General features: G+C 34.2%; 1 protein-coding gene across 10 annotated transcripts in view; it reads right to left on the minus strand.

The window, feature by feature from the left end:
• CHL1 (cell adhesion molecule L1 like) overlaps nucleotides 1-16,167 on the minus strand; it is a 352,993-nt gene that overhangs the window by 90,689 nt on the left and 246,137 nt on the right. For 9 of the 10 annotated variants that reach the window (XM_044934072.2, XM_006075573.4, XM_044934075.2 and 6 more), the window contains 2 exons: nucleotides 7,843-8,023; nucleotides 2,712-2,817 (listed from right to left, as the gene is read on the minus strand). In XM_044934072.2, coding sequence (XP_044790007.2) covers nucleotides 2,712-2,817; nucleotides 7,843-7,933 — 197 coding nt within the window. In that variant the 5' untranslated portion in view covers nucleotides 7,934-8,023. Of the gene's footprint in view, nucleotides 1-2,711; nucleotides 2,818-7,842; nucleotides 8,024-12,415; nucleotides 12,439-16,167 lie in introns of those variants that run through there. The other variant, XM_044934074.2, reaches the window with a different exon arrangement.

Genomic DNA, 16,167 nt, shown 5'->3' on the forward strand with positions numbered 1-16,167 from the left:
CGGCTGTGAACAGCAAGCAGGTCATCACCAGACACCAAAGCTGCCGGTGATACTAAATCTGTCAGTGACTTGGTCTTGGTCTTCTCACCACCAGAGCTGTGAGAAATGTGGGTCTGTTGTTTAAGCCATTCAGTCTGTGATATTTTTATTGTAGCAGCCAGAACTGACTGAGACACAAGCCATGAAAAAGCTGTGACAATTGGAAGGGGAAAAAAAGATAGGTTTCATTCTGTTCTTTTAAAATTAAAGATATATTTTAAAACTTATCCAATTGAAAAGATAATGTAGGATCTTTACTAATATTTCAGACATTGCAGTATTTGGAGACTAAAAAATATAAATATACAATATGTCCATGTATGTGTGTGTGTGTGTATTTGAGAAGAGCTCACTCAAAATTCAAAAACACACAAGCAATTATTATCAAATTGGGTTATATAGTCTATCAATATTTTTAGACATATTTGTAACATAATTGAGATCACAATGAATGTATAATTTTTCCATTTAAGTTTTTCCAATTATTACAATGCTCTAAAGATAGATTTTATGACATTATCTTCTGACTTATGGCTCCTAATTAATTTCCCTAACCATTTTCACTTTTTCTCTTTTATGAACAATATTGTTACGAAAATTCTACATATTTATTTTGGGTGGTAATTTCCCAAATATTTTATTATGGTGATTCCTTAAAAGTGAGATTGATAAACCCATAACATAAGAAATATTTCATCACTTTTGATAAGCACTGAAGAATTATATTCCAGAAAAAACATAGACAATTTAATTCCCACTCCCATAGGTAACAGTGTCCGTTATGGACATGGTTATAAAAAGTTTTTTTTTTGTTTTTAATCCTTAAAAATCTAATAGGTATATAGTGACTTCCCAATTAGATTTTATTTTATATATTAATAATGCACACCAATTTGAATATGCTCCAGGATGACACAGTCTTATATAATCTGACGCTTGTTCAAAAAGAATAGCAAAATCTTATGAGACACAATTTTCTTAGGAGCATGCCTGTCTCCTGACAACTTCTCTTACTTCTTTTCTCTCTGCATCTTTTATATTTTTTTGGTTTTAGGTGCAAATAACATATAGAATCTTTTCTTTAAAATTCTAATACCTTGAACTAGGATAACTGTGTATATTCAAAATTAAACATTTCCAACTTGTGCCATGCTGTACCTTTTCATCCATTCAAGGTTTCTTTAATCCTCCTACCCAGTATACATGCTACATAATTGATGCTACATAGTTTTTGCTATCACTTTTGGTGATGATATTGCTGTTACTAACAAATGGAATTTCTGGATTTGTTCCCTTTACTATTATGATGGGATTTTTTTTCTTTCTTGTTTTCTAATTATTTTCTGTTTTATATAATAAGGTATTTAATTACACCTTTAAAAAAGGAAAAATTGACCACTTGTTTCATATGTATAAAATTTTCTTTTTGTAGATTGAATTTTATTGAGTTTTCAGATAGAATATCAATTATCTAATAAAGATAATAATAATATAGTATTAAATATTCTTTCAGTATCTATAGTCATTAAAAAATTCTTACACAACTGTATTAGATATGACGAGAAGAATAAATAGTGCTAATTGCAGATACTCTATTCATGATTCTGAATTAGTACTTCATAATTAAACTTGATACTGGATATTGACATGATAAATATAACTCATCATTAATCATCCCCCATGATTGTATGGTGTATCTCTTGATATAATTAAGTTAACCAATATTTATATATAATAATATTGACTGATCCATATTTGCAGTAATTAATACATTCTCCTTCATTCCAATATAATTTATCCATATTCACATATATGAATTATAGTTGGTAAAAGACAGAAAAATGACAATTAAGAATGCTAATGATTCACTAATAATTTTTAAAATATCAAATTATCAGGAAATAAAAATGTTATTCACAACACAATTTAAAATAATTAATTTCCATTCTTTCATCCTTAATGGATGTAAAATGATAAGGTAAATCAATGAAAGTCTGTAGGTTTGCTTCTCATTCTAGAATCATTTAGAACTTTAAAATCTTGAATTCTCTTCATATCTTTTTCCTCTTTAATTTCAGTACTCACACAGTTCTTTCTCTCCAAACTAGTAGGTAGTTAGAAAAAACTTTCAGAGATTATAATTACCTATAGTAACAATTTTTTCATTAATAATAAAATACTAGATAAAATATACCTTGTCATTTTTATTTTGCCATCTGAGTTAACATCTCTATAACAAAGTTAAAAATATCAAGTAACAACCTATTCACTGAATATATGTGTCACAGTTAAGACATACAATAATAAATATGTATAGAATAACATTTATAAATATATTAACTTTGGTTTAATAAATGCCACCTTTCAATAAATAAAGTATTTTCTGTTATCTATCTAGCTTGTTCACTCATAAATAATCGGTGCATGTTTCCACAATGCCAAAGCCTATGCTAAATATTTAACATGATTTATGATAAAAATAATTTTAACTGGCAAAAGAGCATGCATAAAATAACCAAGCTTTGTTTTATAGACATAGCTATCATTCACTTGGAAATTTTTACTTTCAATAATGTGTAGATTTATAGTCCAATAAGCTTATAACGATTAGAGTAAAATTTAGTATAAAGGATTGTATACTTTTAACTACTTAGTTTGAAAACAATACTCACTTTGGTTCTGGATTTCCTTTAGCTACACATTCAATTTGAAAATACTCATCAAAAGGAAAGGCAACTTGCACTGTTGACTGCTTCACGATTGTTGGAACCTGTTGAACTAAATATTAAAATAAGTATTTAAATAATGTGCTCTCCAAAAACTGGTTGAAGTTAGTCTAGCTACAACAAAAATAATTTAAACACACTTTCTATATTAGTAAGTACAACTAGAGAACAAATCTGACTTCCTCTTTGCAAAATGTAATTAGCTCCAGGGATATACTTCACTGCATCCATTTATGTTGTCATATATTTTTATAAACCCACAGTAATGTAACAATGTAATTTTAAAACATCCAAGTTTATATTGGCATTCCATCTATGTTCATGTGTTTATGCATTTATACTTGGTTTGGTCATTGACAACTGACAATATTTGGTCACTGACCATATTTGATAACTTACCTAATAATTTTATTTTTGGAAATTAGACTATTTCTTCATTCCTTAAGTGTATAGATTTTTTTCTTTATTCAATTAGTTACCTGTGATAAATTTCTAGGCATGGATACAAATGGTAATGACCCTGGATAAATGTAAACATGTCTAAGGATATTTATCACAAACAACCTATGAGTATAGTGGTTTCCCACAGTCATGCCACGAATGAATAACAGCGTTTTTAAAATGATGAAACATTTTGCTGCTGCTGCTGCTGCTAAGTCACTTCAGTCATGTCTGACTGTGCGACCCCAGAGACGGCAGCCCACCAGGCTCCCCCGTCCCTGGGATTCTCCTAATTATTACCAAAAAATAACCCCCTCCTCTTTATTTTTATTTACATTTATTGATTTTGTTATATTTCCCCTGAGCTTGATTTTTATTTGTCACTTCTAATTTATAAATTGTTTAATATATTTTGCCACCATAGGAGCTTGAGGGTATTCTCCTCCTCATAGAATTTAACACTAATGATCATTAGGATAAAAATAATAGCTAATATATAATAGTTTCTTTAAAGAGGATTTCTCAAATTCAGAAATTCCTTCATCTTGTGGTAATTTTTTTTCCATTTTGACAAGTTAAATACCTTCCAGACAAATGTAAAAAGTAGAGGATAGCTTTGTATCTCACCAATTCAAGCAGAGGGATGGCATTTTGAGAATTATGACCATAAAATAAATGTTCTAATGCTGAAGATTCAAACTTGGATTAAGTTTTAAAACAGGACACCAATCATGATATACATTAAAAATCTGTCATGGAACATTCAATAGCTTTCAAAGGAAGACACTACAATTTTAGTACAGTTGTAACAAGCTCTGTAAGAAAACAGGATTGAATTCCTAAGAAAGTATAAATGGTTCAGTAGCTGAAATCTGACTTTGGCAAATAGGCTCTATAAGAAAGCATTTTCTGAGTGTGACACCCACGGGTGGTATTCCACAGTGGACACGAAGAGGCCCCAAACCCTGTGACCCCAAGCCAGGCCCAGAGCCACACTCTACTTTTCTCATTTGTAAAATTAGAGACTCAAGCCAAGTAAACAGACTTTTTGGTCATTGGATCCCTTTGCATTCTTAAATATTATATCTTCAAGTGGTTTTGTAAAGGTAGGTTGTATTTAACAATATTTACCATATTAGAGTTAAAAGTGAAAAATCTTCTAAATATTTATTCACTTAAAACAATCCTATTATTCGTTAAAGTAAATAACATTTTATCAAAAATACTGAATGTAGTGAGAAAAGTGGCATTGTTTTACATTATTACAAATCTCTGATATCTTAATGGACAATGGCTGGATTCTCCTATCTACCTCTGTATTCCATATGTTATGTTTTGTTGCAATAAATGAAGAAGAGCCAACCTTACACAGATGTGTACCTAAAAAAAGGCTGAGATATTTTATAGTTCTTTCTGATTTTTGTGGGCTTCCCTTGTGGCTCAGCTGGTAAAGAATCCACCTGCAATGCAGGACACTGGGGTTCAATCCCTGAGTTGGGAAGATCCCATGGAGAAGGGAAAAGTTACCCACTCCAGTATTCTGGCCTGGAGAATTCCACGGACTACATTCCATGGGACCTCAGAGTCAGACATGACTGAGTGACTTTCACTTTCTGATTTTTGTGGACACTGTTTTTGGATAGTACCCCAAAACTCATCAAGCATAGTTTCTTAAAGGTTTCTTGCAATATGAAATCAGAAACCTTATGGATATATTTTCATATTCTGTCATATTAAAATGTTTTATCCACGGGTGCTTTTTAAATCATGCATGATTTTGTGACATGTAATATCCATCTGGAAAAACTATCAGTTAACTGAGTTAAATAAATCTTCCAAATACTGACACATGTCATTACACAATATTAAAATTTCACATTTGTTAATATCGCTGATCTTAGAAATGCCTTAAATGTGGAGATGCTGTCAGTCTCACAGTAGAGGATACAAGCTTTCCACGATTCTAATATGTGCCTAAACACTCATATTTTATCATTGACAATATATATTATCAGTTATTTCTGTTGAAGTGACAGGCTCCCATGATTCATTTTGGGGAAAATATCCATCAAAGTAATGCAATTTTGTCTATCAGTAAAAATGATATCTGGCTTGGCACTCACATAATGACACAACCAAGGAAGACAGACTGTCATAGCAGAATTATTTTATACTTATTTCCAAATTCATCCTATTACATAGAATTATTTTATATTTATTTCCAAATTCATCCTACAGAATATTAAGAAGAATATTTGTTACATAGCAGAATTATTTTATATTTCCAAATTCATCCTACAGAATATTAAGAAGAATGTACTCAAGGATGAAGATTTAATAAAATCAATAATGCTTAACTGTTTCAATGAGGACAGTCTTAAGCAAAACTTTACTTTTTTTTTTTTTTTTTTTTTAAGATGTTTTGTTGTTGTTATTTTAGTGTAAGTATATGGTCCTGGGAATTCCATAAGTTTGGTGCCAATGCCTTGATCTGTGCTGGGCAAGTGCCTTTTTAGCACCATTGCTTTGGCAACATCAGTGCATAGTGGAACATCAACATGGTGGAAAAGTAAAAAGTGACATCTTGGTATTATTATGAAACATTTGATCAAATGGACTGCTTGAACAAATCTCTGTGACTCTGAGTGGTCCATGAATCACATTTTGAACACCAATGGCCAGCCTAGTATAACAACTCAGCCATTTCCAATTCTAAAATTCTTTACTTTTGCCTAATGAATCTGATAAATTGAATTTTACCAGTTTAGTGGCATTAGCCCAAGTTCAGGCTTTATCCAACTGGACATTTATAAACACTTTAATAATATGTGGAAAACATTCATACTTCATTGACATTTACTTGGTTCTGACTACCACCTCTTTCTGTGTAGAGCAGGTCTTGAGCATATTGCAAATTCATATTATTTAAATGTTATTACAGTTATAAATGATGAGGGGTGATGCACAATAGCAACAGTCCCTAAGATATCAGCTAGTAACTTGTGAACAACTTGTTTATTAGAACATTATTCTTTGTTAAATTTGCAAAGGTTGTAAAGTCTCAGCCATAACTAATTATTCAGGGAATGAAGCTAATAACCTTTGGGTGTTTATAAGAATATATATTCTACATTATAAATCTTTTCCTCCATAATTAGGCCAATTACAGAGACACCAGACTCGTTGACATTCAAAGTGAATACCTGCCTTACTTCATTTGCCAGTTAGAGCTCTGGAGTACTGAAATAAATGGGTAATTTTCAGATGTTCTGAAAACATGTCATTAATATTTTATAACAATTGTTGTCTAAGGACATTACAGCATGAAAATGCATTAAGTAACTGAGACAACCAGAAATTTAAAAAAAAGTGTCTTATGTACTAATACAAAATTTCCTACCATCACTGATGAACTAAATGAGAAAAGATGGAAAGAAAATGTATAGTCTCTGCTCAGAAATCTGAATCAGTACATCTTAGGCACTACTGGGAAGAAACTGTAATTATTAACCTCTTTTCCGTAAGGATTGCTAAGAACCTTGCTCTTAATTTTTGCACTGCATATTCAAACCCAAAGAATCAACTAAAGATGTATCATTTCAGGTTTTCAACCAGTGTTTGTACATATAGGCCAATATATAAGATGCGTAGGCGAACAGATTTTTCACTTTGAATAAAACAGAACTTTAAATTTGTACATCTGTACAATAGGTCTGAGGTCAAGACTAATCCTTTGAAGTTTAGATGATCTGCAAAGAATATTTTCAATGCTAAGATTATAATGATCAATGTATCTTATATTATGACTCTCCAAATTAGGTATAAAAGAGATAGTAGGGATCAATACTTGAACTGTATGGATAAAAATATGTAAATAATCCCAAGTGCTTATAAACAGGAAATTCTCTTAAACTGTACTTTAAATACTTCACATATTATTACATAAATTGTGTTTCCAGGTATACTATTTTTCAACTTCTAGTTACTATAACTTGTTCAAGTTGATTTATAATGGTTAAAGATTTACATCCATTTTTATTGATACCAACATATGCTAAGATACATATACCCCCAAAATGACTAACATTTTGATATGACTTCACCCCATAGAATGCTTTAAATTTGCAGAGGTGTTATACTTTTAGTTGTGTACTATGAAAATGCATTTTCAATATTTTTCTAATTATTTTCATTCTTGAATAGATAATTATTGTGAAAAACAATACAAAGTTCATTCAGCTCCTCTTTTGTCCTGATTGGTTGAATGCCATTAACTTCTGAGTCACAACTCTCTCTAAAATAAACTAATCAAATACATAAAAGAAATAACTGTTGCTAATATTGCAGATTACCTTACATGGTGAAATACCACCTGATCTATAGGTTGTATTTCTTGTTATGTGCCAAGTTTGCCTAAAAGTATAAAAGCCTGAGCTGCAAAATAATTAATTATCGCAAGCAGCCAAGTATAAGCCTTCTGAAAAATTTAAAAGGAGAACATGAATTCCATGTAGATTGCTGTAAGATTGGTAGAAATATGGCAGAAAAATCACATGTTTAATATATAATTATTTAACTTGAAAATCAAAATGCAAATATGGACTTCCAAAGTAGGTATTGAATATTGTCACTTTACCTGAAAGGGGTATATCAATAGCTGTTGAGAATTTTAACAGGAAGAAAATTAGAGATGTGATTAATCCTCTTCCACTTAACAACACCTCCATTGCTCTTCAGGAAGGAGGCAGCCCAGAAAGAATGAAAATTGTAATGTCTTTTCTTACTTTTGATCAGAAGCTGGTTACAAACAAACAAACCTGGAAACAAACAAAAGAGTAACACATACTCTAAGTTCCTGTACTGTAAATGGTCAACATAAAAGAAGTTGAATATATTTTTCTGTTGGCAATAAATTCCTCTTTATCAAACTGTTCTCAAATAAATTCATACAAATTAAGTTTTTCTTCTTTGTATTTAAAATAAAGGACAGTTGATATGGTAAACCATAAACTACTCCCATAATTTTTTTTTTTTAATCAGAGGAATTTTTACTTGGAATGTACTCTGCTGCTGCTGCTGCTAAGTCGCTTCAGTTGTGTCCGACTCTGTGCGACCCCATAGATGGCAGCCCACCAGGTCCCACCGTCCCTGGGATTCTCCAGGCAAGAACACTGGAGTGGGTTGCTGTTTCCTCCTCCAATGCATGAAAGGGAAAAGTGAAAGTGAAGTCACCCAGTCGTGTCCAACTCTTAGTGACCCCATGGACTGCAGCCTACCAGGCTCCTCCATCCATGGGATTTTCCAGGCAAGAGTACTGGAGTGGGTTGCCATTGCCTTCTCCAGGAATGTACTCTAGTACACTCTAATAAATGTCAGTGGCTTTGACAGTAACTTCAATTAGTTAATTTCATTCAAAAGGTGACTCGTTTTCAATCTTTATTTTAAGCATTTAACCTCATTTGAGGTGTTCACTGTCAGAAATTGAATATTTTATTTCCCTGGCAAAAGAACTGTTCATGTTCAAAATTATCACACTAACAGAAAGTAAACAGCAGGATACAGGGAAGGGAATTGGAAGAATGAATGGATAAGACCAGCCACTACAACTAAAATTTATAAATCTAGACTTGCCTCAAGAAAAACATAAGAGCATCAGTTAATTTCCACTTCAGCAGAAAGTTTATTCATTCCATTGTTGACAGAAATATATTAAGGGTTAAAATATAAATTTCTCCTTACTTTCTCTTGTGATTGTTTTATTCTGACATGATAATAGATATTCAAACATTAATTACCATGTACTGTTTTATTGTATTTTACTGTTCTATATTATTTATATTATATAATATTTATAGTATATATTATTATTTAATAGTTTATAATAATGTACTGTTTTATGATACCACTAGACCATTCAGGGATGACCTAAATCAAATACCTTATGATCACTTCATGGCAAATAGGTGGGAAAACAGTGACAGACTTTATTTTTTTAGGCTCCAAAATCACTGCAGTTGGTGACTGCAGCCATGAAATTAAAAGACACTTGCTCCTTGGAAGAAAAGTTATGACCAACTTGGACAGCATATTAAAAAGCAGAGGCATTACTTTGCCAACAAAGGTCCATCTAGTCAAGGCTATGGTTTTTCCATTAGTCATGTATGGATGTGAGAGTTGGACTATAAAGAAAGCTAAGTGCCAAAGAATTGATGCTTTTGAACTGTGGTGTTGGAGAAGACTCTTGAGAGTCCCTTGGACTGCAAGGAGGTACAACCAGTCCATCCTAAAGGAGATCAGTCCTGGGTGTTCTTTGGAAGGAATGATGCTAAAGCTGAAACTCCAGTACTTTGGCCACCTCTTGCGAAGAACTGAGTCATTGGAAAAGGGTCTGATGCTGGGAGGGATTGAAGGCAGGAGGAGAAGGGGACGACAGAGGATGAGACGGTTGGATGGCATCACCGACTCAATGAACATGAGTTTGAATATGCTCCAGGAGTTGGTGATGGACAGGGAGGCCTGAAGTGCTGTAGTCCATGGGGTCACAAATAGTTGGATATGACTGAGCAACTCAACTGACCTGAACTGCTTTATGGAATGAATGATTCTTTAACTTCAACAGTGATTCCCAAGTTTAAAAGTTTTACACACATGATTTCATATAATCCCTTAATAACCCTTTTATCCTCCTACCCCTAGATTGCCATTTCCCCCACTTTCCTCTATCCACTGATAACCATAAGTTTGTTCTCTATATCTGTGTTTGCTTCTTGCTTCTTTTGTTTTATTCACAAGTTGTAGGTTTTTTAGATTCCACATATCAGTGATATCATACAGTATTTGTCATTTTAATGTCTTCCAAGTCCATCAATGTTACTGCAAAAGGCATCATGTCATTCTTTTTATGACTGAGTAGTAGTCCATTGTGTGTGTGTGTGTATGTATGTATGTATGTATGTATGTATATGTGTGTGTACCAGATCTTTATCCATTCATTTGTTGGTGGATACTTAGGTTGCTTCCATATCCTGGCAATTGTAAACAATGCTGCAATGAAAGTTGGGAGTGCATGTGTCTTTTCAAATTAGTCTTTTGGGGTTTTCAAAGATATATACCCAAGAGCGGAAAGCTGGGTCATATGCTAGTTCTATTTTTATTTCTTTGAGAACTCTTCATACTGTTTTCCACAGTGGTTGCACCAATTTATATTCCTACCAACAGTATATGAGGGTTCCCCTTTTTCCATATCCTCGTCAATATATGTTATTTGTGTTATTTTTTGGTGATAGTCATTCCTACATAATAAAAGCCATATATGACCATCCCATGGTCTTCCCTGGTGGCCCAGATGGTAAAGAATATGTCTGCAATGCAGGAGATCCTTGTTCAATCCCTAAGTTGGGAAGATCACCTGGGGAAGGGATGACTACCCACTCCAGTATTCTTGCTTGGAGAATTCCATGGACAGAGGATCCTGGCAGGCTACAGTCCATGGGGAAGCAAAGAGTTGGACATAACTGGGAGACTGAACAACAACAGGAGGTGAAAGACCTTACTCAGAAAACTAAGACACTGATGAAAGACATTAAAGATGAAACAAACAAATGGAAAGATATATTGTGTTCTTGAATCAGGAGAATTAATATTGTTAAAATGACCATAGTAGCCAAAGCAATATACAGATTCAATGCAATCTCTATCAAAATACCAAGTGCCTTTTTTGCAGAACTAGAATGAATAATTTTAAAATTTGTATAGAAACACAAACACCACAAATAGCCAAAGCAATCTTGATAAAGAAGAACAGAGCTGGAAGAATCACACTCCCTGACTTTAGAGTATACTACAAAGCTACAGTAATCAAAGCAATATGGTACTGGAACAAAAACAAACACATTGATCACTGAAACAGAATAGAAAGCCCAGAATAAACCCACTCACTTAAGGTCAATTAATCTACAACAAAGAAGGCAAAAATATATGATAAGCAGGCAAGAATACTCAATAAGTGGTCCTGGGAAAATTGGACACCTATGTGTAAAACAATGAATTTATTAAATTTTTTTCATATATTAAAAAAAACTCAAAATGGATTAAAGACTTAAACATAAGACCAGATACTATGCAATTCCTAAAATGAAACATCAGCAGAACATTATCTGACATAAGTTGTTAACATAATTTTTTGGATCTGTCTCTTAAAAGAAAGGAAACAAAAGCAAAATTAAACAAATGGGACCTAATTAAATGTAAAAGCTTTTACACAGCAAAGGAAACCACTGACACAACGAAAAGGCAATCTATTAAATGGGAGAGGAAACTTGCAAATGATATAATGTATCCCTAAAAATGAATTTGCTTTAAAATGTGATAATTATTTTTTCCAGGTACTTATTTTTTTTCTGTAAAAAGAATTTAGTCATTCATTATAACTAGTAGAAAAATTAATGTAAGTAGAGTCAGATAAGCAATTTAATTTATATTTAACTCCAAATATCTTGACTTTTTAAAATTTCTATCAAGTTGTACCTCAAGATATTATGCAGTAGAGCTTTTCATACAGTTATGCAAGTAGGTAAAATCCAAAGTAGTAACTAATGCTACAGTGTTACTGTTATAGAAAGTCTAAAAATACAGCAACACATTTGTATTTTGACTAAAGTTATATTGATCATGAAGGAAAATACTCCCAACTCCCTCCATGACATTCACAAAATGTCATGAATCTTTGTTCTTAGAGTAATGCCAATTTTACTTTGTCTGATCTCATTTGACCCATTTGTAAAATGGAAATTGGGAAAAAAAAACAAACAAAAAAAAAAAACAAAAAAACAACTACCCTTGTATGGTTCAGAATATTTCCTAAAATGAAAAATAACTTATGTTGGTAATTAAAAGTATTTTCAAAAAGGTTATTATGTTAAATGACACCATTTTCCTGGTGAAATGAATTATCCCAGTCTACAAAATAAAATGTGAAAAAAATTGATTTCATTATAAAAAGCAGAACATTGCCTGAGGACGAAAAACTCAGTTCTATATTATTTGTAGAGAGAGAATGAATCATTTAGCTACTTCTAAGGTAAAAACGCAAGATGAAAATGTTAATTCCTTGACTTCTGAATTTTCCTTTTCCTTCTCTTGAAATACTGTGATAATATACTGTGATAATAATCTAAATTCATTGTTTATAGTTATATATAAACATTTACCTGCAATTTATTACTTAATATTCTGTTCCATTAATAGTCAATGCTGATTTAAAGGTATTTTATGTATTTGAGCAGTCCTCTATCTGTAGGGAGTAAGGCTTTCAAATGCTATTAAGAGACCAAATTTCCAGATTAATCTATCATCCTACCCTGAAATAGAGAATAAAAATACTAGACAGTCAAATAAGTAAGAACAGGCTTTAATTTCAATTAATCACTGATTTAGGTTAGTGAGCTCAACTGTCTCTAATTGCCATAGTAAAATATCTCATAGATATGAATTGTTCTACAGTGACAATATGACTTTTGTAATTTTAATGATTTTTAACAACATGGTCCTGATCCAAGAAATTCTCTCCCATAAAAGCACGCCACATTGAAGCCCTGGCTTAAAATAAGCATATAAATTCAGCCCCATAACAAACAATGATGACATCCTTAGTTTCCAGAATAGGGGTAATAGTTAGTTTTATATCTGACCTTATCACCTGCAGGGATTAGCTTCAATTTACCTGAGACTTATAGTTAAGAGGCTGTTACATAAAAGTAACTGCAAGTTAAAATATGACCCCCTGCAAGCCACACTCCATTAGGTGGTGATGACGACAGCCCCAAACAGCTTTCATACTGAAAAGGGAATGTCAGGCATAATCTCACCGTCAGAAGGCATAAAAGGGCATACTATTAGTAATTAGGTTTTACAACAGTACAATAACAATAAAAGCACATTCTCTTTATCTTTGTTCAAAGAATACAAATTTAGAGAATCCGTGGTGGCTCAATGGTAAAGAATCCACCTGTCGATGAAGACGACACAGGTTTGATCTGTGATCCAGGAAGATCCCACTTGCCCCAGAGCAACTAAGCCATGATGCCACAACTACTGTGGCTGTGCTCGAGAGCCCGGAGCCACAACCGCTGAGCCCGCCTGCTGCAGCTACGGAAGCCTGCGTGCCCTAGAGCCTGTGCGCCACCGCAAGGAGAAGCCTGCCCGAGAGAAGCCACCGCAAGGAGAAGCCTGCCCGAGAGAAGCCACCGCAACGAGAAGCCTGCACTCTGCAACCAGAGAGTAGCCCTGGCTCTCTGCATCTAGAGAAATGCCTACACAGCAACAAAAACCCAGCACAGCCATAAATTTAAAAAAAAAAATTTTTTTTGAAAGAATATGAATTTAATGCTTTACATCAAAACTCAAGATAAAAGTCTTTATTGGAACTCAGGATGGTGCTGACACTAAGACAATAAAAAAATATACTGAGCTATTTTTGAGGCATAGTTACATAAAGCTGATTAAATGACATTAACTCAGATCCAAAAAAGAACCAATGAATTTTCATGAATCTGGACCAACTGGGTTATATCTTCCTGCCATGCTAGATCCTGCTCAGAAACAAACAAAATATTCATGACATCTCACTCAAAAGGAAATGGATGTCTCACTGTTATTAAATTGACCCTTCCTGACTTAACTTTTCCAGAATGACTAGCGTGATAAAAACTAGGAAAACATTGGTTTCAACAGAAACAGAAACATGGATAGGCATGCATACCACACGAGACGCTTCTAATACAGCAATAAGAAAATGAAGGTCTTTGTTTCTCCAAAACAGCAGCCTCTAACATACACGTATCAACAACATTACAAAGTGAACCCATAGATCTGTATCATGTTCTTAACACAGCTTCACTGCGGTAAATCTGAACAAATTACTCTTAACTTATTCATTTTCTGCTTTAGGAACTGGAGGAGAGGTGGCTTAGCCTTTCCATTCCACCTGGCCTCCGTAAGTAAATGTCAAGATACTGCAGACTGCTGACCAGCCACGAGAGAGAAAAATATGTAGTAAATAAGAATATGGAGAATGGAGTCAGTTTATCGTGACTTCAAAGCAATCACTCAACTAATTATGTAGCCGTGGGCACTTCCTTTAACCTTTACCATTCACTTCTATAAACGAATATAAGAGTTGCCACCCTGTAAGCATACTTAGCGAGTGTTAAGTGACGTAATATATGTTTAGCATACATGAGTGAGTGAGTGAGTCAAAGTGGCTCAGTCGTGTCCGACTCTTTGTGACCCCATGGACTACACAGTCCATGGAATTCTCCAGGCCAGAATACTAGGGTGGGTAGCCTTTCCCTTCTCCAGGGGATCTTCCCAACCCAGGGATCGAACCCAGGTCTACCGCATTGCAGGCAGAGTCTTTACCAGCTGAGCCACAAGTGAAACCCAAGAATACTGGAGTAGGTAGCCTATCCCTTCTCCAGCGGATCCAGGAATCAAACCAGGTCGCCTGCATTGCAGGCGGATTCCTTACCAAATGAGCTATGAGGGAAGCCCTAGCATACATGACAGGATAATAAATGCAATTTACTACCAGTGACACTGACGGTAACTTCGTTGTTAGTGGTAACTAGGATATAGCCTCTGGTAATAATATTTTGATTCAAAGAGTACAGATAACCTGTAGGGCTTCTATTAGAGTAATAAAATCATAATGACTTAAAACACTTTTCACTAAACTATCTAGTTCAGTTCAGTCGCTCAGTAATGTCCAACTCTGAGTGACCCCATGGTCTGCAGCACCCCAGGCTTCCCTTCTCCATCACCAACTCCTGGAGCTTACTCAAACTCACGTCCATTGAGTCAGTGACGCCATCCAACAATCTCATCCTCTGTTGTTCCCTTCTCCTTCCACCTTCAATCTTTCCCAGCATCAGGGTCTTTTCAAATGAGTCAGGTAGCCAAAGTACGGAGTTTCAGCTTCAGCATCAGTCCTTCCAATGAATACTCAGGATTGAGCTCCTTTAGGATGGTCTGATTGGATCTCCTTGCAGTCCAAGGGACTCTCAAGAGTCTTCTCCAACACCACAGTTCAAAAGCATCAATTCTTCGGCACTCAGCTTTTTTTTTTATTTTTTTTTTTATTTTTAAACTTTACATAATTGTATTAGTTTTGCCAAACATCAACTTTCTTTATAGTCCAACTCTCACATCCATAAATGACTACTCGAAAAATCATAGCTTTGGCTAGACTAACATTTGTAGGCAAAGTAATGTCTCTGCTTTTTTAGTATGCTGATCATGGCTTTCCATCCAAGGAGCAAGCATCTTTTAATTTCATGGCTGTAGTCACCATCTGCAGTGATTTTGGAGCCCCCAAAAATAGTCTCCCACTGTTTCCATTGTTTTCCCATCCATTTGCCATGAAGTCATGGGACAAGATGCCATGATCTTAGTTTTCTGAATGTTGAGTTTTAAGCCAACTTTTGCACTTTCCTCTTTCATTTTCATCAAGAGGCTCTTTAGTTCTTCTTCATTTTCTGCCATAGGGTGGTGTCACCTGCATATCTGAGGTTATTGATAAGTCTCCCAGCAATCTTGATCCCAGCTTGGGCTTCATCCAGCCTGGTATTTCACATGATGTACTCTGCATAGAATTTAAATAAGCAGGGTGACAATACACAGCCTTGACATACTCCTTTCCTGATTTTGGAATCAGTCTATTGTTCCATGTCCAGTTCTAACTGTTGCTTCTTGACCTGCATACAGATTTCTCAGGAGGCACATCAGGTGATCTGGTATTCTTTAATTCTTTAATAATTTCCCACAGTTTGCTGTGATCCACACAGTCAAAGGCTTTGGCATAGTCAATAAAGCAGAAGCAGATGTTTTTCTGGAACTCTCTTGCTTTTCCAGTGATCCAACGGATATTGGCAACTTGATCTCTGGTTTCTCTGCCTATTCTAAA

This window comes from Bubalus bubalis, chromosome 21, assembly GCF_019923935.1.
Source record: "Bubalus bubalis isolate 160015118507 breed Murrah chromosome 21, NDDB_SH_1, whole genome shotgun sequence".
In the NCBI taxonomy this organism is placed as follows: domain Eukaryota; kingdom Metazoa; phylum Chordata; class Mammalia; order Artiodactyla; family Bovidae; genus Bubalus; species Bubalus bubalis.